At 38.1% G+C, this 22,809-nt stretch overlaps 1 protein-coding gene across 1 annotated transcript in view; it reads left to right on the forward strand.

The window, feature by feature from the left end:
- The window catches only part of LOC110291812 (contactin-associated protein like 5-2), a 718,290-nt gene that overhangs the window by 250,227 nt on the left and 445,254 nt on the right, over nucleotides 1–22,809 (forward strand). The window contains exon 4 of the mRNA XM_029482783.2: nucleotides 20,916–21,063. Coding sequence (XP_029338643.1) covers nucleotides 20,916–21,063 — 148 coding nt within the window. The remainder of the gene's footprint in view (nucleotides 1–20,915; nucleotides 21,064–22,809) is intronic.

Raw genomic sequence — 22,809 nt, forward strand, 5'->3', positions numbered from 1 at the left:
CTTCCCCTTAAAATGGACTTTAGGGTATTTTATAACAGCCACAATATTAATGCATCATATAAGGAAATTTCTTTGTAATTGATGATTCCTCCTTATTTCACACAGGTATTTCTTCTGTAATTGGATATATATTTTCATTTCAAAACCACATCTGTTTTTTTCTTACATGACATTTACTACTAAATAAGAAACCACAACAGCCACTTCTGGTTACATGGAGCTATATTTATATGGATTTAAGTAGCAAGGAAAGGGAAGAACCTGAACAATGCAAGGCCAGCATGAACATCTTCAATGCTGTAATAAGTATGTTGTAGTTCCTTCTTGAATAAGAATAACCATCTGAGAAAAGGTTAATCTCCTTGCTGTACTCTGCAGATACCAGCATTGATGGGGTACTGTCCTACAGTTTACTCTGTTCTCTATCGGTATTCTTCTCACTGTATTTTTCCTTTCTGTTTCTTGCCTGTTGGCTATGGAGTCCTACAGAAATCATCATTCATTGTGTATCTTTGCAGTATCCTGTACATAGACTTTACTGATATTGTAGCTTAAGTAAGGGACTCAATGAGTAAGCTGTTTGGAGTGAGTGTACCAGAGGAGAATTTTACAGTCTATAGTTTATTGGCCCCATCCCTGTATAATAGTGGAGAGAAATCAAGATAAGCATAAGCTATCAGGTAAAACAGTAGGCATGTGTGTTTACATTTCATTATGCTTTTAACTGTGGATATGATTTGACCAGATGCTTCAGGTTCCTGGTACCTTGACTTCCCTGCAAGGATGTACTATGACCTGGAATTATGAGCTTAAAGAAATCCTTTCTACATTAAGTTTTATTTTGTCAACTTATTTTGTCACAGCAACAGAAATGAAACTAGGACACACTCCTTATGCAAGCCCTTATCCAGGATAACCTGAAAATATAAACATTTGAAGGACTTTCCTTTAGGGATTACACAGGCAGTGCTAAAGACTTGTCTTGTTAGCTCAGAGCCTTTCTATTCTTAGCAGAAAGCTAGAAGGTGAAAGTGATGTGTTAACAGAGCACCCCAGGACAAAATAGTTGCACATGTAAGAGATTTATTGAGAGAGGAGGGGGCAAGGAAAGTGGTGGAAGAAAGAGAAGGGAAGAGAGAGAGAGAGAGAGAGGCATTACTATATATATATATATATATATATATATATATATATATATATATATACACATACATACATATAAATATATATATATGTATGTATATATGTATGTATATACATATGGATAGTGATGTGGTCACAGGTAAAGGTGGAAGGTGAGCTCAATGGATTTTGGGAATATGGTGGCCGTTGTCATGGCAACAGGTGTTAAGGTTGCACTGTCACCTATGTGATTTCACAGGTTTCAATGGTCCTGATGCCAACAGAAAACAGGTACTAGGGACACGCCCAAGGGACAAGAGTGATCAAATATGGCTGAGACCAAGGAAGATGTGACAGTAACATGAGTAGAGATGACGAACAGGGCAAAATGACTTCTCCCATCTCTGCTTTGTGCCCAGAAAAATTAATTTGAGGCATAAAGATATTTATCATGGGAACCTTTTAAAGGTCCAATTAGCATTTACTATACACCAAGGTTGCTTACTGCAAAGAAATGTCACAAAAAGAGCAGAACTATAACAGATGACAAAGAAAGGTCTCATAATCCAAACTGGAGGAAATGCTATATGACCAACAACTAGCTGCAGTGATGGGGGTAAATGGTTTTGATTGCCTTTGAATGGAAAAAAGTAAAAAGGCAGTTAACACTTTAAACCAGTTGTTTTACAGATCTCTACAAATAGGTTGGATAAATGAAACCTTGAAATAACTCAGCCATCAAGCTCATAAAACGCAAAACTGCTTTAATGGAGTCAGAGCTTTAATGCATTTTGATAGCCTCATTGGAAATTAAGACTGAGATTATATCATAAAGAAGTAAAGGCTGTGCTGAAATTTATTCACACAGCCCTGTCAATGTTTCTCAGTGTCCTTAGCCCTGCCTCTGAATAATTTGTTGCACTATGTTTCCTAAATGTAGCATTTGAATATATCTGCCTGGTGATTTGCATTTTGTCTTTGTTTGCCAAAGAGAGAGTGAGATGTAGAAAGAAAAGGAGACACAGAGGAAGGGAAACTACAACAAAATATGTCAGAATTTTGCTTTGGCAATGGGTCTCAGGATATGCGAGGAATCACAAGGAAGCAATTTGGTCATAATGCCTGTCAAGGTCTGGAGTTTATATTGTTTTCTGTGAACAATTCATTACACTGGGGATATACTCCAGGGCACTCCTACAACTGTGCAGGTTGTACCTTTGCTGTATAAACCTTGTCCACACATTGCTTCATATTTTGTAACTTGTACGTTCTGTAATAGATGTAAAAATGGAAAGCTCTCTAAGTGATTACAGATCGTAGTAGATTCAAATTGTACAAACATACTTGTGTAAACTTTTAATCCCAATCCAAGGTTTCTACCTGGCCTTGAGCATTCAGTTTCCAGATAAAATACGCACACAACCTTTCTTTTTATAGTAAGGCTTAATCATCACTAGACCTTGGCAGATATCTACTCTCTATGCTGTTAGAATATACATTCCTTTCAATAACCCTGAGTTATTACTTACTATGGGCTAGTTTTAACTCTAATTGGCTAGTCCTCAGGGATACATTGTTTTGGTTGACTTAACCCATGGAGGCTTCTTCCTTCTTCAACTTCTTCTTACCCTCCTAGTCCTCCTTAGATCCCCAAACCTGGGAACCCTAAACTGTACCTATGTCTCATCTGCCCAGCCATTGGCTGTCAGCATCTTTATTCACCAATCCCAAATAACTTTGGGACAAGGCCACATGGTGTCACTTGGGTCTACAAGCAGATTCTTGGGAGCCCAAATTTAGCATTATAATAAAAGCAACATTAGGATGACTTACTAAACTTACTACTATCCATTATAGAACAATGAATGTTATGGAGCAGCCTCTTCAGACACCATATCTCCCACTGATTTGCAAAGGGTGATCACCCAACTTTCCATTCTCTGTAACTGCTGGATCAGTAGGCAAGGAAATTTAATAATCCTCCTCAAACAGGCAAAGAGTCAATGTAGGTCATGGACACAAGGGAATAATGAGAAAACTTCCATTGTATATGTGTTATATAAGTAGTTCTTACACTCTTTTGTTTATTCATGTGAATCAAGGTATGTACACAGCTCCATGCACATGTGGATGGCAGTTTATCAGGCTAGCTGGCTCATGAGCTCCTAGAGAGTCTATCTCTACTGACTAAATTATTGTCTGAAAACTGGGATCATAACTATATAGTAGCATTTCTCAATTATCCATGGGTTCTAAGAACTTGAACTCAGGTTTCCTTCCCACTGAGCCATCCATCTAGTCCTAATTATTGCATTTGGATGTGTTCATGGTTCATCAGCTTCTGCTAGATGTGTCTCTGCCTCACTTACTGCATGATTTGACTATAATTTTACCATAATTTGGAGCAGACCTGAGTATCTTAATCTGGGGTGCATCTTTCTCCCTGTTTGTTCTGGTGGTCAGTGCAGTAGGGACAAAGTGCACCGCAGTTACCTCATCCCAGTTGAGGATTCTGAATACATCCCTGAGAGTACACCTCCCTTTGTCTCAGGCTTTACTTTATTAGATATTTCATGAAAGAAATATGTGATTTATTCCAGTATAGGGACAAAGAGGACTCTCAGCTTTAGCAATTTCAGCTTTTCAGATGCTCAGGGTCCACCGTAGTTGGAGAGCTTTGTTGGATATGAGTCATATTTTACAAATATATAATGTTTAATTGTTAGTGCAATTTTGTGTTTTCTCTAATCATTTGATAAAAAAGAATGAGTCCCATATACAGTTACCAAACCCAGACACAATTGTAGATACCAACAAGTGCTTGGTGACAGGAGCCTGATATAGCTGTCTCCTGAGAGGCTCTGCCAGAGCCTGACAAATACAGAGGTGGATGCTCTTAGCCAACCATTGAACTGAGAACAGGGTCCCCAATGGAGGAGCTAGAGAAAGGACCCAAGGAGCTAAAGGGATTTGCAACTCCATAGGAGGAACAATATAAACCAAGCAGTATCCCCAGAACTCCTATGGACTATACCACCAAACAAAGAGCACACATGGAGGGACCCATGGCTCCAGCCACATATGTAGCAGAGGATGGGCTTGTCAGCCATCAATGAGAGGTCCTGTGAATGCTCAAGGTCCCAGTTTAGGGGAATGTCAGAACAGGGAAGCTGGAGTGTGTGGGTTGGTGAGCCAGGGAATGGGTGATGGATAGGGGGTTTTCTGAGGGGAAACCAGAAAAGAGGATAACATTTGACATGTAAATAAAGTAAGTATCTAATTTTTAAAAAATGATGCAGATCACAAAAACTGAAGAGATATAAATGATACACTGTTGCTCTACAATCATAAGAACAGCTCCTGACAGAATGGCTTACACCCCTTTGCATGCAGTGATTCAATCTTGTACCTTAAAGATACTGAACAGGCAGAGAATTATTTGAATGCAGGGCACCAGCATCACATGAGTTTTCTTACCATTCTTATAATATTCCCCTGGCATCTCTATGTCTATTGCTCCCATTTAACAGAGAAGAAAACCAATGCAGAGAGAGGCTAACTAACCTTGACCATGTTTAATGCCATAGATTTTATATATATGTGTGTGTGTGTGTGTGTGTGTGTGTGTGTGTGTGTATGTGTAAATGTCTCTCTCTGTGTGTGCATGAGTGTGTGTATATGTATATATCCGTGTGTGTGTGTGTGTCTGTCTGTGTGTGTGTGTACATATGCATTTGTTCCTAGTGATATATTGCATATTAACTTTTGGTTCTAGTCCTCTTGAAGGGAAGATACCTATAAAGATATGTAAACAATGTAAACAGAAGACTACTTAGCAAAGTTAAGTAAAACAGAGTCTTGAAAGAAATTTTGTCAGCTGCCTCAAGGTAGGAGGCATTCTTGTGTGTAATTTGTTTTGAATTTTAAAGACATTTTTGGTAATATTTATGTTACATATATTCATGTGATAAGGCAATCCTTTTCACCACCCAAATCATGGTAGATTAGATCTTCCTTTTACGGCAGGTCTTTCCATGTTCCTCTCAATAAGGGATGTTTGTTAAAATCTTGGCCCAACAAATCATGAAGAGCAAGCCAAAAAGCAGCATTCCTCCATGGCCTCTGCTTCAGTTCTTGCCTTGAGTTCATGTTCCTACTACATTTCAGGATACACTGTAAACTCTAAATTGAAATAAATCCTTTCCTCCACAAGTTACATTTTATAAATATTTTCTAACAGCAGTAGAAAGATAAACCAACCCCCCACAAACTCTATACTGAGGAGTTGGATACAGAATTCTGTGACTCATTGTATAGCTAGCCTAGTAGGCTCCCAGAAACTTAGAATACCCAAGATACAATTTGCAAACACAAGAAAATCAAGAACGAAGACCAAAGTGTGGATACTTCATTCCTCCTTAGAATAGGGAACAAAATAGGGAGTTACAGAGACAAAGTTTGAAGCTAAGATGAAAGGATGGACCATTCAGAGACTACCCCACCCAGGGATAAATCCCATAATCAGCCACCAAACCCAGACCTATTGCATATGCCCGCAAGATTTTGCTGAAAGGACCCTGATATAGCTGTCTCGAGTGAGGCTATGCCAGTGCCTGGCAAATACAGAAGTATTTGTACAGTATAGATACAGTATAGATCACAGTCATCTATAGGATAGAAAACAGGACCCCCAATGGAGGAGCTAGAAAAAGTACCCAAGGAGCTGAAGGGGTCAGCAACCCTATAGGTAGAACAACAATATGAACTAACCAGTACCCCCAGAGCTCGTATCTCTAGCTGCATATGTAGCAGAAGATTGCCTAGTCAGCCATCAAAGGGAAGATAGGCCCCTTGGTCTTGCAAACTTTATATGCCCCAGTACAGGGGAATGCCAGGTCCAAGAAGTGGGAGTCGTGGGTAGGGGAGCAGGGCGAGGGGAGGTTTAAGGGACTTTCAGGATAGCATTTGAAATGTAAATAAAGAAATTATCTAATAAAAAATAAAAATAAAAATAAAGAGACTTAAAAAATAAAGTGGAAGATGAGTAAAGAAAATATCCAGCATTGTATTCTGGTCTCTACAGACACTATGCATACACACATGTGAACGCATGAATGCACACATGCACACACACATACAAAAAAGAAAGAAAAGTCAGAGAAAGCGTATGCTACATTAAGTGGTCATTGGTCAAACTATCACTCAGAATTGTTTGCTTAAGCTTGGAAAAGATGCTAAGTTTGAGCAGAACCTCAGTGTTTCTCATACTTGACACAGTTTTGTGTGAACAAGTTTACCCAGTGTTAATCCTCTAGATTATGTCTGCTGCCTCCTGATCCCTGTGATGTTTGCAGAGAAGAGCAGTAGAGAGCATAATTAATGCCTGTGGAGGAAGCATTGTTGTAAGCAAATGGAAAAGGCTGATCAATTCTCAGTTCTAGGGCATATTTCTTATCTTGTTTTGCTGTTGCTTTAGTCCTGTTTAAAAATTACCAGCTATAATTTTGTTTATAAGTACCAAATGAAATTCAAGATATTGTAAGCAACAGTTTTCCACTCTACCATAAAACTGTTAATAGAAAAATAGCTTACTATTTCAAATACAATGTAAGATTATCATTACTTTTTATGTTATTCTAAATAAATAGCTTCCTATAGATGTGCCAACATACATGGAAATGAAAATAATTCTTTTCCTTTCTTGGCTGAGTAAATTCACTGACTACGTATGGGTTAATTTAGAACCTTAGACAGTATGCCAACAGCAGCAGAAACAGTGTGGGCTGTGTGGCATTTATGTGTAAGTGAAACTGCAGTCTTGAGCATTTTACTTTAGGTTATGTGGACTCTCGACTAGTGGTAGAGAATACAGCTTCTGCTGCTGAACAGCACTGAACAGTAGGCAGTATAAAGTCTTTTGATTCTGGTTTGGTTTTTTTTTTTTTTTTTTTTTTTTTTGGTTTTTCGAGACAGGGTTTCTCTGTGTAGCCCTGGCTGTCCTGGAACTCACTTTGTAGACCAGGCTGGCCTCGAACTCAGAAATCTGCCTGCCTCTGCCTCCCGAGTGCTGGGATTAAAGGTGTGCGCCACCACGCCCGGCTAAGTCTTTTGATTCTGAAACAAAAGTCTTTGAAATTTTTCCACTTGCAAAGTTGAAGTCCCTTAGGCATTTTTGGGTACTGGAATAGGCTCTCATGTAGCCCAGATAGACCTCCAATTCATTAATTTAGATGAGGATGATGTTGACTTTCTGATGCTCCTGTGTCCATCTCTTGGGTGCTGGTGTTATAAAAGTGTGTCAGCATGATGGAATTTTGGTACTAGGGATTAAACACAGAGTTTCAAATCTTTTCTCATCTGAGCTACATATGAAAGCTTCATGTGTAGAAAATAACATGTGATACTTCATTGACAAAAAGAGGCAAAAAGCATTCTTTACTGTTGAGTTTGTACAGTGGGGCTCTTTGTATTGAGATTTCAAAGTAATTCAGTGCACACTGTTAATTCTAAAAATCTGCTGTCTTAATCAGTGTAGACTCTATAGAGTAAAAAAGGCAGAAATTTATTTCTCCTGTGTTTAGAGTCAGGAAGAACAAGATAAATTTATAAATCCATCATCTGCTGAGGACCTACTTTCAAATCTATAAATAGTTCACCTCTCCTCTCCTAAGACATTGTATGGTGGGGGTAGTGGGGGCGGGGAAGAGAAAGAGAAGGGAAGAAAGTAAAAGAAATTAGAAAGGAAGGTATCTACCCTTTTCATCTTGAACAACACAAATATCTTATATGTTGGCATCTGAGATGGGAGCTTCCAGCCATAACAAGCTGACAATTATATATATATATATATATATATATATATATATATATATATATATATATATATACATGATAGTAGATTATTCAGTGTTTTTACTTTCTATTTTTCAATCCCAGGGGGTCTTCTACTTAGACTGAAGTACAAGGCAAGTGGTAAGCATTGTTGTGAAGCCATGTTTAGGGTCTGGTCCTGTCAGTGGCTAGTTCCACATAGTACTTTCTGTAAGGGGTTTGAAAAGTTGTCAAGATTTTGTGAAGCCTTCACAGGCCAGCATAAATCTTTTCCTCTTCTCACAATAAATGCCCTAATTTCTTATGGTCCATTGCTTCAACAAAGTCACTTAATTAATTCTCATACAAGGAGTAAACCTCCAGAAACTAATGTATTTCCCTTAGCTCATACCATGTCACTGGATGCTACAGTTTCAATGTATTAATTTTAGGGACACACAAGCATCCCATGATCAACTTTCCCTAAATCATATTTTGATTCCAGGAAATAAAAAATAGTGTTTTATGTACTTATCACTTCTACATTCCCCTTCTTATCATTCTCCTTCTCTTCTTCCTCTCTTCCTCTTCCTCCACTTTTTGAGGTATGGGTTTCCTATTTTGCTGACTCAAACTTAGCATCTATCCTAGCCTGCTCTGGAACTTTACCTTGTCCTGCTTTGGACACTCCAGTGCTAGCCTGCAGCTGTGAAACTCTTTTCATGGTTCCATAGTTTATTCACCCAAGAATCTTTAACTCTACTCAATAAATGAGATAATAGAGATCAAGAAAGTTTCTGAGAGGAAAAATGGAACCCCAGAAGTTGTACCTGAAAAAAAAATCATAGGTAATTTTTAGTAATATTTCCTCTTCAAAGTTCAGTGGCTTCCTACTCCATTATGACATCAAGTATCCAGTAACATTACCCAGAATTTTCCTAACAAAAGAAAGGTAATTTAAAAGTAAAATAGAATCTTTGTAGACTCATTGGTAAAATGGTAACGCACTCACACATCTGTCTTCTTGTGTGTGTGTAGTTTCATAGAAATAGATCTGTGATATTAGCTTCCCATACACTTCAAAGGCTAACATTTCTTTCAGCAGTTAGAAAGATAACTTTCCTCCTCCTTCCTCTGTCTCTGTCTGTCTCCCTGTCTCTCTGTGTCTCTGTCTTTGTCTGTCTCTCCTTCTCCCCTTTCCTCTCTCCCCCTCCCCTCTCTCTCTGCATGTGCAGATGTGTATGCCTGTGTCATGATGGGATTGTACCAGATATAAACACTCGGACGACTCAGATACAGCCAAGTGCAGATCTTTATTTTAGCTTGCTTACATCAGTGCAGAAATTTGGAATGTAAGTACAGCTCAAAACATTTAAAACAAGAGACTTTTAAAGGCAAAAATAACTTATGCCAGTATCTCTCTCTGTAGCTCCATGTAAGAGGTGACAAAGTTGTTGCAAAGGTTTCACAAGCAGTTTAACAAGACCTAGAATAATTTAGCTGGAGTGTTTTGTGCTCAGGTTACTAAAATAGAGTTAGGTAATTTTCCATGTGTTTCTCCATCAAGATCAAGTTATAGCTGTACTTTCTGGCAATTTCCAGGAAATTGCCTGCCACTGTGACCTCTCGATATTCACGTGATGACCTGAATTTCTCATTTGGCATTACTGACTGCTGCCGAGCTCTTTTCTCAAGACACCAGTACAAAAGGCTCAGTGACACCCCCCCCCCCCCACACACACAACCCCACTTCACCAAACGATGCTAAATTATTCAATTATATTATTCAAATATATATTTTAAAGGATCTTCACAATACTGCCAGCAGTCTGATAAATGAAAAGTACCCAGACACTTATTTATCCATGCTCACATAGCCCCTTGGCCTGTTCTAATGGCCTATGTGCTCAGTTTATATCATAGGCTTGAATCTGCTTGGACAAACTTATTTGCTGTCACAATTTTATGCCACTGCTTCTAGCTCTCTTATTCTGGTTCTAGCCATATGCCTCTTTGCTAAAGCTACCTAAGGTTTTCATTTCTATCCTGTCTCAATATGATTTGTACTACTGTCGTTAAATTCTATTCAGTTATAATAAATCTATATCATTCTCAACCTTGTCAGAAGTTTGTTCCCTATTAAGTTTATGACATACAGAATTCCCAAAAGCCTCTACAGTTTCTCCCACGAGGTCTCAGAAGATGTGGACACAGCTACAGGATGCTGCCAATTTTTTTTTTTTTAATTTTCAACAACAAACTTCCCTCTCTTTTTTTATTACGTATTTTCCTCAATTACATTTCCAATGCTATCCCAAAAGTCCCCCATACCCTCCCCCCTACTTCCCTACCCACCCATTCCCATTTTTTGGCCCTGGCGTTCCCCTGTACTGGGGCATATAAAGTTTGCATGTCCAATGGGCCTCTCTTTCCAGTGACGGCTGTTTAGGCCATCTTTTGATATGTATGCAGCTAGATTCAAGAGCTCAGGGGTACTGGTTAGTTCATAATGTTGTTGCACCTACAGGGTTGCAGATCTCTTTAGCTCCTTGAATACGCCAAATTGTGAGATGGTAATCACTGAAGAACATAGTGGAAAAAACTGGCTACCCTGAGTCAAATGACTTATATTGTCTAAAACAAGTAAGACATTTCTCATGTTACACGTATCCATTCCACAGAGAAAAGACCATGAGTCATCTGGGCCTGAAAGCCAGACTGACTGCCCAAGTTGCCATGGAGCCATTGAGCCCACAGAGAACTGTTGACTAGTGAACTCTGTCATTTTTTAAATAATATAACTGTTAAATTGTTGTTTATTCCCCAGACTTCTGACTACATTGACAGCTAGAAAAAACTTTCACTGATGTAATCTGTTATCTCCTCACCTAATCTCTGTTTTCATTAATTAAATATTTCATATTTCCTCTTCTTGCTGTGCCACTGTTATATTACCTGAGTTCCTATAAATTTGCCTAACTCTAATAAAATATTCCACTATATGATCCAACTTTTCCAACTTTTTATACTTGTTCCTTTTGCTCCAAATAAGGCTCATCTTAAATGTTGTTCATATGCTAAGTCTTTTATAAACTTATAAACTACAGAAAATCCACTCAGATCTACTTCTCATGGACCAAATAAATTTCATCCAGATAAGTACAACCGCCCAAAGTTCCCACTTGCTACCTATTCCAAAGCTTGCGGTTCCTTTGAGTTCAAATATACATCTTATGAAAAATTTTTTCTTTATCCCAAATGTACTTAATCTTATTCTCTACCTATAATAATGTGTTCCAACATCTTGTAAACTCCAGGCACTTGCTACATTCAGGACAGGTCAGGTTTCGAGGTTTTTAATTTGTTTTTCATTCACTTAGAGACAGACTTCAAGGACTGCAATAAACAGTCACGGGTTTGATCTTAACTCATCAGCAAACCTGGCATCAAAAATTACTTCCTTTACTGTGGAAATGTTTTCTGCGTCCTTTGTTTTTCTTTTCTTTTCTCCCCCCAACACCCCATTGTATTCCAGAATCTCTTTCAGAACTGCAAAAAGAGTTTTTGTTTTTTTGTTTTCTTTATGGGGGGAATCAGTGCTTGAACACTGATCATTTCCTAGATCTACCTGCCCAATAATGATGAGTAACAGCCAAAATAAAAATGAGAGCAGGATAGAAGAGATTTTGATAAGCTTTGTCTGTTTGTGATTCTACCAAAGCCTGACACCAAATATATACAGCCTCTGCTGTGATCCAAATCTCAGGATAGTAAAAGAAAAAAACATGTGCTATCTGCTTTAACACTACTTTCCCATTGAGTCTTTTATCTGCTCCAAAATTCTCAGTCATGGGAATTGAGCTTGGAAGGAAACTGCTTACCTGACTGATAAGTTGGGGCTTATCTACTGCTGTAGACACTGATGCATGGACTTGAGCATGGAAACTTCTGGGATTAAATACTACAAAACACAGTCAGAACAACTTTCTCATCATCACACAATACCAGCACCAGGTATAACCTGACCTTGGCTAATCACAGTTGAAAAAGACTAAGAAACCATTCTAAAGTCACGTCTAGCAGGAGGAATATACAAGTGAAACATAACCATCATAGACACCATCAAGGAAGAAACAGCAAGTACTACTCTCCCACACCTTGTGACCCTTTCCTGGCCCTTTTGATAGGCTGCTAGCATGGAGCTGCAGACTCCTCCATGCCAACACTGTGCTTCTCTGTAGCACTCTACACTGAGAATTAAGAGCTATGAGGTGAGCTGTTAGAATGGTAGAAATTCCAAGTTGCAAAGACATTCCAGTGGCCCTTAGACCTGAATCAACAGTGAGAGTATAGCATAGAACTCCTGATCCTTGACTTACCATTGAAAGCAGTGTACAATTCTTTCATATATCACATATTAAAATTGGAAGCTCAGGCAGAAGGATTGGAGGTCTGAGTCCAACCTGGATAAAGAATAAGACATTCTTTCCCAAATGCCATCAAAATATTTAAATTTCTGTAAATGAGTTCCCACATTATGACATTTCTGGTTACAATAATCAAATAAGGTGTTTTATGAGTAGTAGCAGACAAATGCAGAATATCATTCTATTGTCGACTCAGAAGGTATTTGTTATGACTCTATAAGAATTTGTCTCATGCCTTACAGTGCATTGACAGGAAGATGCACAGTAATTGATAGAAGATAAATACTAGATAGAGATATATGGCAAACATTTTTATACATACACACATTCATATATAATATTTTTCACTTGTGAAGTGGCAATAAGTTCTACCTATGGTTAGGCTTGGGAATAGAGTTAGCAGGATCACAATATGGAGCCATTTCCATGCATACATACATGTGAACTGGTTAACACGCTTGTCCATCCTTCTTTCTCAGTTTCACTATCTACTTTGTGCTCTTACCTTAGACACATGAATTAGTTCTCACCTACCATTGGGCCTAGCTCTTATAGAAATGTCATATCTTACCCTAGATTTAATAACAGATGGCCAAGTTCTGCTGCCAACTTTCAAAAAATAGCTCTCTGCTTTACATGGAAGAAAGATTTCTATCTCTTTTCTCAGAATGGCAAAGGCATTCTCTTTCATTACTGGAGTGTGAAAAGATGAGTTTTTCTAAGTAGGTATTTCAGTCTTCCCAAGGGCACACTGTATGGCAGAGGTTCACACATATTGGAGTTACAGCTTCATCATCGATATGGAAACAAACTTGAAACAGGCTTTTCAACAGTCACTCTACCATTCCTTATCCTCCCTACAGGAGGAGCTACAAAAACACAACAGCAATGGAAAGCTTTGGTGAGGCCATCTGCGATAGATAATTTAATGCCTTTAGCTTTTATGAATAATTAGTTGATTATATTATTCAAGACAATGAGAAACAAATTCATACATCTACTTTGCCATTGGTTGATGTTGTAGTTTGAATATAAATCATCCCACCATAATCTTGCATTTTTGTATATTTGGTTCTCAGATGGTTGTTTCATATTGTTGTGGCGCCTCTAGAGAATAGAGGCTCACTGAAGGAAGTGAACTACTGAGTGGGGGTTGACTTGGATTTCCATAATCTTGTTCCACTTCCTAGTCACTCACTATTTCCTGACTGTGTATACAATGTGACCAGCAGGTCTCCCTTCCTGCTGCCATGCCTTCCCAAGTATGATGGACTGTATTCCCTCCAACTCTGCATGAAAATAGACAGTTTCTCCCTTATGTTGCTTTTTTATTTTGTCAAGGCAGTGAGAAAAATAACTAAAACAGTTGACAAACATGCTTTGTTTAGTTTCTAGCAATAATTGAACCATGCAGTTATACTCATTGTCATAAAGAAGCTGTTCCACTGTTTGTACTATGGGCAAGGTTCTTATTGGTATCAGCATATGATAGAGCTACTTAATAAAGAAACTTGTTCTAAGGTTATTAATGTAGGCATAGACAGGGTCAAGGAGATTTGAAGCATCTTCCACTTGTACTTCAACATCACTTTTTCAATATACATTTTTGATATTTATAATTCTGAAGGATCTAAGATATCTATAGAAGAGAGTAAAAGTAATTTGTAGGGAATCATAATGGTTTATCAAATTAGACAAATGATGAGAGAATATGAAAAAGACTAATCACTTTCAGTTTTTATCTTTGTGTGAGTATACACATAGGATAAAGTGTATGAGTATATATATATATGTGTGTGTGTGTGTGTGTGTGTGTGTGTGTCTGTGTGTATTATGTATGCAGGTATGCAGGTACATCTGCCACAGGATATATGTGGAATGGGTACCTTCAGTTGTGGTTATATCTTTGCAATTCAGTCCTTGGCTTTTTACATATGTTTGAGAAATTGACCTCAGATTTTCAAGCTTATCTTATGATTACTTTCCTGTCTGAGCCACATCCTAGTCCCTAGAACTAGTTATTTTGATGAGATTAAGTGGAGGTATGTAGAAGTATCATGGTCATAGAGCCCTACATATCCAGTGAAGACTTGTTGCTTTAGATATTGCTATTATCTGGATCATAGTGTTCTTCTAACTGAATTTCTAGTAGAGGGAGGAATTAATTTAAACATTGCCCATAATACCTATAGGGTAGGATTACTCTCCAGTAAGCTTATAACATTTTATCAGTGAGAATGGAAAGGGACATGTGCTAAGTGACAATAGAGTTCTAGCTAGTATATCTGAGACTATCTATCTATCTATCTATCTATCTATCTATCTATCTATCTATCTGTATGATTTGCAAGCAAAGTAACTAATGCAGGTATATTGACCACAAAGTTCACTTTATTCAGACTTTCTTTTGGGCTTTATTTTTTTTAATGACTGTGAGTGTGATGGCAAGCTGAGGTCATAAAAGTGAAGTAGAGGTACAAGCTGCACAAGCATGAATCAGGCAAAAGCATGAATGTTAGATGCTGGGCCAGGGATGGGTTGTATTGAGAAAATACCAGATTTCCTGGAGGATTTTTAATAAGAGAATCACTGGAGTGAGCACATATGCCATTGTGGTATAGTTATTCTATCTGAATAGTCAGGGGTTAGGGTGCTTCCTAGGGATAAAGAATGAGCATGTGTGTATTAGTGTTCTCATATGGTATAGCGTAGTTATCATTAACCAATCCCTATCTATAGTCACAATCAAAACACCCTGATAGCTGTCTGCTCATCCTGCATAATTTCATATCCTGATAAATCCACTGTACATTATAAATGAACTCAACATAGCACAAGTAGCGCAACAAGAGTGTGTCATCAGTTTTTCTTCGTGGCTGGTAGCAGTGTCAGTTCACTTATGCTGTTCACCATACCAGGACCATTCTACGTATCATTCCAGGATTTCCAGATTCTAAAAAATCAGTTAGCACTTTTATATTATTTCCAAATTGAGTTATATTAATGTATAGCAGTGTCAGTCAAGACAAATAAGATATATTGTTTCTTGAAATTCTTTCATTTTTCCTTACTTTAAAGGCTAAAACTAGTGTAATGGACTTTGTTGTGTACCAATACTTCCTGGGGAATTGCAACACATGTCTACTCTTTTCAGATAAGGAATAAAATGATGAGTATCAGCCTAGGAGCCCCAAAACCAAAACACAAAGGAGATGTATTTGCCAGAAAGGGACAAAAGGTAGGAAATAATAGACAGACAGGAGATGGAAGATGAGGGACAGCTGGATGAGTACAAAGAAGAAGGATATTTGTCCCAGAGGACAAAAGACTGTCTCTTGATAGAGAGAAGATAGACATGGCCCATGGGAAAATGGCAACTTAGAAAGGTACAGAAGGAACCCATTTTAGAATAAGATGCTGAATATTAATTGGGCATGCTTATCATGTAAGTCAAAAGGAACTTTTAATTCATGGATTTCAATACTTGATATGTGGACTTTAGTAGTCAGCCTAAGACAAGAAAGTGCTAAATAAGGGAATAGACCTTGGGGATTAACTATAGGAATGTAATTTAAAGGTTTTTACCAGGGCAGAAGGAATGAGAGAGAAGGGCAAATCCTGCCATAGACTTCTTTTTCCCATGTTCTGGATAGCTAGAGTCCTTTCATGGAAGCCACACCAGACCAAAGTATGGATACCACCAACATCCATCTTGGTGAACCAGTGAGTTTTGTTGAATTGTTTTCAGGAACTGTTGTGTCCAGATTGCAAAAATGCCAAAGAGACCACCAGGAACCACAAGTCCATTGCAAGCACATAATGGTTTTAATTCAAGCTCTAGTTTGGGCCACGCTACCTTCTTCATGGAACAGGAAGGAGAGTGACCCACAGCTCTAGGTGAAGGGGGGGTTATAAAAGAAAAAAATGCAAGTGGGAGTTTCTAAGCCTTGACATAACATGAGAGTGTAAAGAGGAATGTTGATCTCTTTCCCAGAGCCCAGGTGTGGTGGCCATATCACCTCAAGGACAGCAGACAGCTTTCTAGACAGTACCTTTATCCAAGAACAGCAACTAAAAATAGAGTTTGGAGGACAAGATGGAATCTGTCCAACTATTTTTAAGTCTCTTCAATGGCTGTGTCTCTCTAAGGGCAAGTTAACGTAGAATGGAGTTTTAAATACAAAATGGAGTTTATTCTGCTAACTCAGTCCCTTCAGAATATGCATGAAGAGTTACAGGAGCAGAAATGACTGAGATGCAGCTGCATCATCAAGACTTACCCCAGCGTGGATGATAGCTCAAGGGTAAAAGCTGGGAAACCTGGAGCCTACTGTACAGCTTTCAGGCAGCGCAACCGGTTGGACAATATCCTTTCCACACTCTTTAGTTTGCCTAAATCTCATTCAGGCAGCTTGGCTGGTTTCTGTTCTCTGGTCTAAGTCTTGTTTGCACCGTGGCTCTACTCTTCTGAGAGTGATTCTCAGCTGTTATTGTCTCAGCTTGTTACTCAAGCAGGGAGTAGCCAAGTGAATCTAATCAGTTTCAGGGCAGTCTTGAAGCTTCTTTTACTTGTTCACCTTCATGCTTAAGTAGTTTCTTGAAGGATTACACAATGGAATGTTTCAATCTGAGAAAAAATATTTACACAACAAAGGGGAACCAATCATGTCCTTTCACTAACCACAAATCTATAATTAATTACCTACACAGCCATCAAATAAGGAGTGGCTGGTCAGCCTAAATCAGTGAAAGACCTGTGAAACTGCAACATAATTGTTACATTTCTCTGCAGTTAAAATGATGAAAGAGGAATTCATCACCAACAAGACAAAAACAGACAAAAAAACTTGAACAAAGAGAGTTCCCTGTTTTGAGTTTCCTATTTTTTTTCATAAAATGTAATATTTTACATTCTTGCTAGTCATCAAAAGCAGGCCAATTCCTTCCATATAATTTCTTCATTTCCATTATCTGAGATCCTGATGCAAACCCATTTTATCCCATATTCCAGAAGAATAGTCTAGAACTTGGAAGTCGGTTTATTCATTTCAGCTTTAAGTCTGAGTTTTGCATGTTAATTACCCCATTCTTTTTTAAATTTATCTTATCAAAAACAAGAAAATTCCTTTATAATTAGCTCTGACCTTCTTGTACTTCCTTCCCTTTATTTTGTTCTCTTGGAGAGAGAGGACTTTGGATGGCATTTACAAACTGTTGAATTTTTTAAATTTTATTTTGTTTTGTTTTATTTTGTTTTGTTTGATTTGTTTTTTTTTTTTTTTTTTTTTCAGACAGGGTTTCTCTGTATAGCCCTGGCTGTCCTGGAACTCATGCTGTAGAACAGGCTGGTCTTGAACTTGGAAATCAACCTGCCTTTACCTCCCAGGTGCTGGGATAAACTGTTGATTTTCAAATGCCTCGCATGGGGCTTCAAGGAATACAATATACTTTAGCACAATGGTATTTTCACAAGTATGTCCCTTGAGGAATTTTTCGCTGTCTCTCTGTCCCTGCCCATGTCCCTGTCTGTCTCTTTATTTCTATCTGAGTTTCTCTCTCTCTCTCTCTCTCTCTCTCTCTCTCTCTCTCTTTCTCTTTTTCTCCTTCCTTCCCCTTTCTCAGTCTTTGTCTCTCTGTCTGTCTGTCTCTGTCTCTTTCTCTGTCCCCCTTTCTCTCTCTCTCTCTCTCTCTCTCTCTCTCTCTCTCTCTCTCTCTCTCTCTCTCTCTCTCTCTCTCTCTCTCCATGTGTGTGTGTTGGGAGGGAGATATTCTTCCTCTTTGTATCTCAAAATCATTTTCCTTGTTGTTTTCTTTGACCATTACAGTGAAATCAGGTCTATACTATTTGGTGTCTGTGCATGATCAGGAAGACTATCTATAGATTACTAAAGCTGACAAGGACAATTATGATGAAACACACATCTTTGAGTAATAGCTGACAGCCTATCATTGTAATATAGGTAACAATCTTGGCAAGCTCAATTGGATTAGTTGTATAACATAAACAGACTAACTTACACTGAATTATGTTCTTTAAAATGGTTTAGATCTTAAATTTTATTACGGATATTTGATCCTGTTGTTTTTAAAGCTTAGGATTGGAACTCATCTACAGAAAAATAATAATTGTAAAATAATAATTCATGTAGATGGAACAGGTCTTGTACTGTGTTTCTGTGTGTGTGTATTTACTTAAGAAGCATGTATATGTATGTAGTATATGTGTATATTTGTGCATGGGTGAGTTTGCCTGAGCACATACAGAGTCCAGATGACATGTTCATGTGTTCTGTTCTATCTCTTAATCACTCACTGCCTTGGTCCTTTGAGCAGGCCCTCTTGCTGAAATATAAATGTTTGGATTTTGTCTAGGCTGATAGCAAATCTCAGCAACCCTACTATATCTTTTCCCTTTAATAATGGGATTATGTGTATGCATGGAACCATTCCATGCTCATCATATGGATGCTAGAATCTGAACTACGTTCTCCATGCTTGTTTGACTCTAGCTGCATATGTATCAAAAGATGGCCTAGTAGGCCATCACTGGAAAGAGAGGCCCATTGGACATGCAAACTTTATATGCCCCAGTACAGGGGAATGCCAGGGCCAAAAAGTGGGAATGGGTGGGTAGGGAAGTGGGGGGAGTGTATTGGGGACTTTTGGGATAGCATTGGAAATGTAATTGAGGAAAATACATAATAAAAAATTTTTTAAAAATTCTAGTAACATAATTTTCTTCTGTGGCCTGATATTCCCCATTCAACCCAGTTTCAATACAATGATGATATAATAAATGCTTCTGACCATAAAAAAAGTATTCATTGTTTATAAGATTTACTTTTTAAAATTAAAATATAATTTTATCATATCCTCCTTCACCTTTCTTTCTCCATACCATTCCTTGTACTTCCCCATTTCTCTTTCTCAAACTTACAACCTCTTTTTCTATACATTTTTCATATATTTATATATAGTATATATATTCATATATAGATTGTATATACTTATACACATATGCATACACACACACACACACACACACATACCTTGTTCAGTCTGAACAATGTTGCCTGTATTATCTGATTATCTGATTTCAGGACTGACCATTTGATAGTGGATAACCACCTGAAGGTTTCTTTTGTTCTCAACATTGCTTAGTTGCCTGTACTTCCTAAACTTTTTCCTTCAATATTAACATGTCTATTGGTGTTGTCCTTGTTTGGGTTTTATTTAGGCAGCCATATGGGTAAGACTTCCTGGTTGTAATTCCCTTGATATTCTTTTTTTGTTTGTTTGTTTGTTTTTCATGACATAGTTTCTCTGTGTAGCCTTGGCTGTCCTGGAACTCACTTTGTAGACCAGGCTGGCCTCGAACTCAGAAATCTGCCTGCCTCTGCCTCCCGAGTGCTGGGATTAAAGGCGTGCGCCACCAGGAAAAGTTCTGTTCCTCTGACTCTTACAGTCTTTCCTCTATCTCTGCCATATTGGTCCCTGAGCCTTAAGTGCTAGAGTCCTGTTGAGGATGTATGTATCAGGTGGCACAGGGCATTCTACAGTTACTTGTTCTCTACATTTTCATCAGTTGTGGTTTTCTGTGATAGATTCTTTGTTTCAAAAAATTGTTTTCTTGATGAGTGGTGAGGACTTCACTTATCTGTGCATATAAGCAGAAATATTTAGAATGGAGTTAGAGGTTATGCTGATGTAGTAAAGTGGAGGTTTTATGTTCTCTTCCAAGGTCCTTGACCACACTAGACCTGGGTAGTGAGTGAAGTTAAGTTTAAATATTCTTAACCACAGAGCCATCTTTTCAGACCATGTGTGACTTTTGAAAACAATCATCAATCACAAATGAACAGAAAAATTAACTACACATATAGCTATAATGAGATGATTCATTTTTGTAAAACCTGATGATCCATCAGAGATTGGGAACTACAAAAATCAGGATGGGCCTTGGATTAGGACAGGCTTGGAGCTGAACTTCAGGCTAATTTCAAAGTACTAAGTGATTGAATGGTTTAAAGATAGATTTCCTTATAGCTTTCCCATCCTGCCCAAAATTTTTCTTTTAATTTTTAAAATGGTGGTGATGATGTTTTTGTATTTTGTGTTATAACTGGCCTCAAATAACATTTACAATAATTTCAGTAAAACACCTTTCCTTCCAGGAGGAGGTTGTCAGGTATCTTACAGTTCACATGAGTATAAACTTGAGGGAAACTGGAACATCATGATGTTATTAACTTTTAAATCTTCAGGTGTCATACCCTCCAGATTCCTTTATTCATAAAATTCAGCTAGGTCTGATGGTAGGCAGAGGCACATCCAAAAGAATAGTATTTGGTGCCTATGAAAAATTGTAATGCCTGGGACAGGGCCATCACTATATTAGAATAATGTTAGAGGAATTAGGGCCTTTGTTTTATTTTGTTTTGTTTTGTTGTTATTGTTGACATTCCCCCAAAGCCTCAGTGGATAAGCATGCATACTTCTTTTTCTATGGCTTGGTACTGGTACTGCATAACTCACTGGATTTCTTTTTGTCTTTAGAAGTTTACAGGAAACATGAATGCTAACAGTGTAGTTCACCACAAGCTGCTGCACTCTGTGAGAGCCCGCTTTGTTCGCTTTGTGCCCTTGGAATGGAATCCAAATGGAAAGATTGGCATGAGAGTGGAGGTCTATGGATGCTCCTACAGTAAGTACTCACATGGATCAAGTCACACAACATAAGATGGCTATGTAATATCAGATTATTTATATTAAAAATTAAAATGTGTGTCTGTTTGCTTTTGTGTGAGTTTGTGTATATGTGCACATGTGTAAGTGAAAAAAGTGGCTAAGCAAAAACCTCCAATATTTCCCAAGAGCGTCACATCATTTGACCTAGAACTTTTCGCTTGGTCAGAAATATCCAGCTGAGCCTTTACTAGCTGAGCAGTGACCCACAAAGATTTTGAAAACTCCATTTCCAGAACAGTGGTTGTCCACCTTCTTAATGCTGTAATCCTTTAATACAGTTCCTCGTGGTGTGGTGACCTCCAACCATAAAATCATTTTGTCACTATTTCATAACTCTAATTCTGCTACCACTATTAATAAGAATGTCAATATGTAATATGTAGGGTATCTTATATGTGATGTCTATGAAAGGATCATTTGACCTCCAAAACGGTCATGACCATAGGTTGAGAAATCACTGTGCTAGAAATGAGTCAATCAAGAAGGCAGCTATTTTAATTTTCTCTTGAAGGCATAATGATGAACATGAATACTGTGTCATTGAATTGATTTTCTTCCTTAATTCAGTGGCATTCACCTGCTGAGTTTATTATATCCAGTGTCACTTAAGGAGTAAATACACTTAGTCAACACACTTTAAAAATCATTAGTTATATTAGCTCAGTTTCCTATTTCTGAGATAAAGTACCTTGAAAAGCATTTTTAGAGAGAAAGATGTTAATTATTTCAGCTCACAATCTCAGGTTACAGTCCATCATTGCCAGGCAATCAAGGTGGCAAAAAGCAGAGGAGGCTAGTCACATCCCATCGACAGCTAAGAGCAAAGTATGATGAAAACATGCTCACATGGCTCCTGTCCATCCATCATACAATGCTTAGGCAGTGGTAACACTCCGAGTGGGCATGTCTTCCTACTATTCGAGGTAATTCTCTCATCGTCATGACCACAAGCCAACTTAGTCTAGAGAATCACTTACTGACATTACCTTCATGGAACATTCCTTGTGTTCATGCTGGCAAATAAACTTATTAGAACAGTTCAGTGAATTACTACTACTTTGGGTCACAGAGGGACTCAAATGTGCCTACTTCTGTTCTACAAAGCCAGCATAAAATAGTACTTGCCTCAGAAGCATTAAACATACTTCATAAAAGTGCATTTGCTTTCTTGTTGTCCTACACACTATTAAGAACTCTGAGAATGAAAACACAAAACTCTCAAGCATTAATGGCTCCTTGGGCAAATTCTTGGCTACAATGGATATGTCTGAGAAGTAAAGTTTAAGGGGAGGAGATTGACTGTGGAACCAACTGCCTTTATCATGGACAAACACTTTTAGAAAGAGTATGGTCTATGAAGGAAGCATTGACAGCCTATCAAGAAAGCATTTTTGTCACCTGTAAGTTCAAGGAGGCCTGTAATTCCCCCTGTACCTCACCGATCTATGAGGACCCTTTGTCACTGCTGGGAGGCTTCTGTGGCTCTCATTGGCAATGTTCGCTTACTTCTATGTTAAGAAACTTTCAGGATGTTAAACACTGAAGAAAGATTATTTGTTCTTTATAACTCCATCTCTTTTGGCCTAATAATTTCAAGTAGTGTGTGTGTGTGTGTGTGTGTGTGTGTGTCAGCCTCTGTTTTCTCATGCAATCATATGGGTTCTGAGGATTGAGCTCTGGTCATCAAGCATGGCAGCAAGGA

The sequence above is a fragment of the Mus caroli genome, unplaced genomic scaffold (assembly GCF_978045245.1).
Source record: "Mus caroli unplaced genomic scaffold, Mus_caroli_1 scaffold_1, whole genome shotgun sequence".
Lineage (NCBI taxonomy): Eukaryota > Metazoa > Chordata > Mammalia > Rodentia > Muridae > Mus > Mus caroli.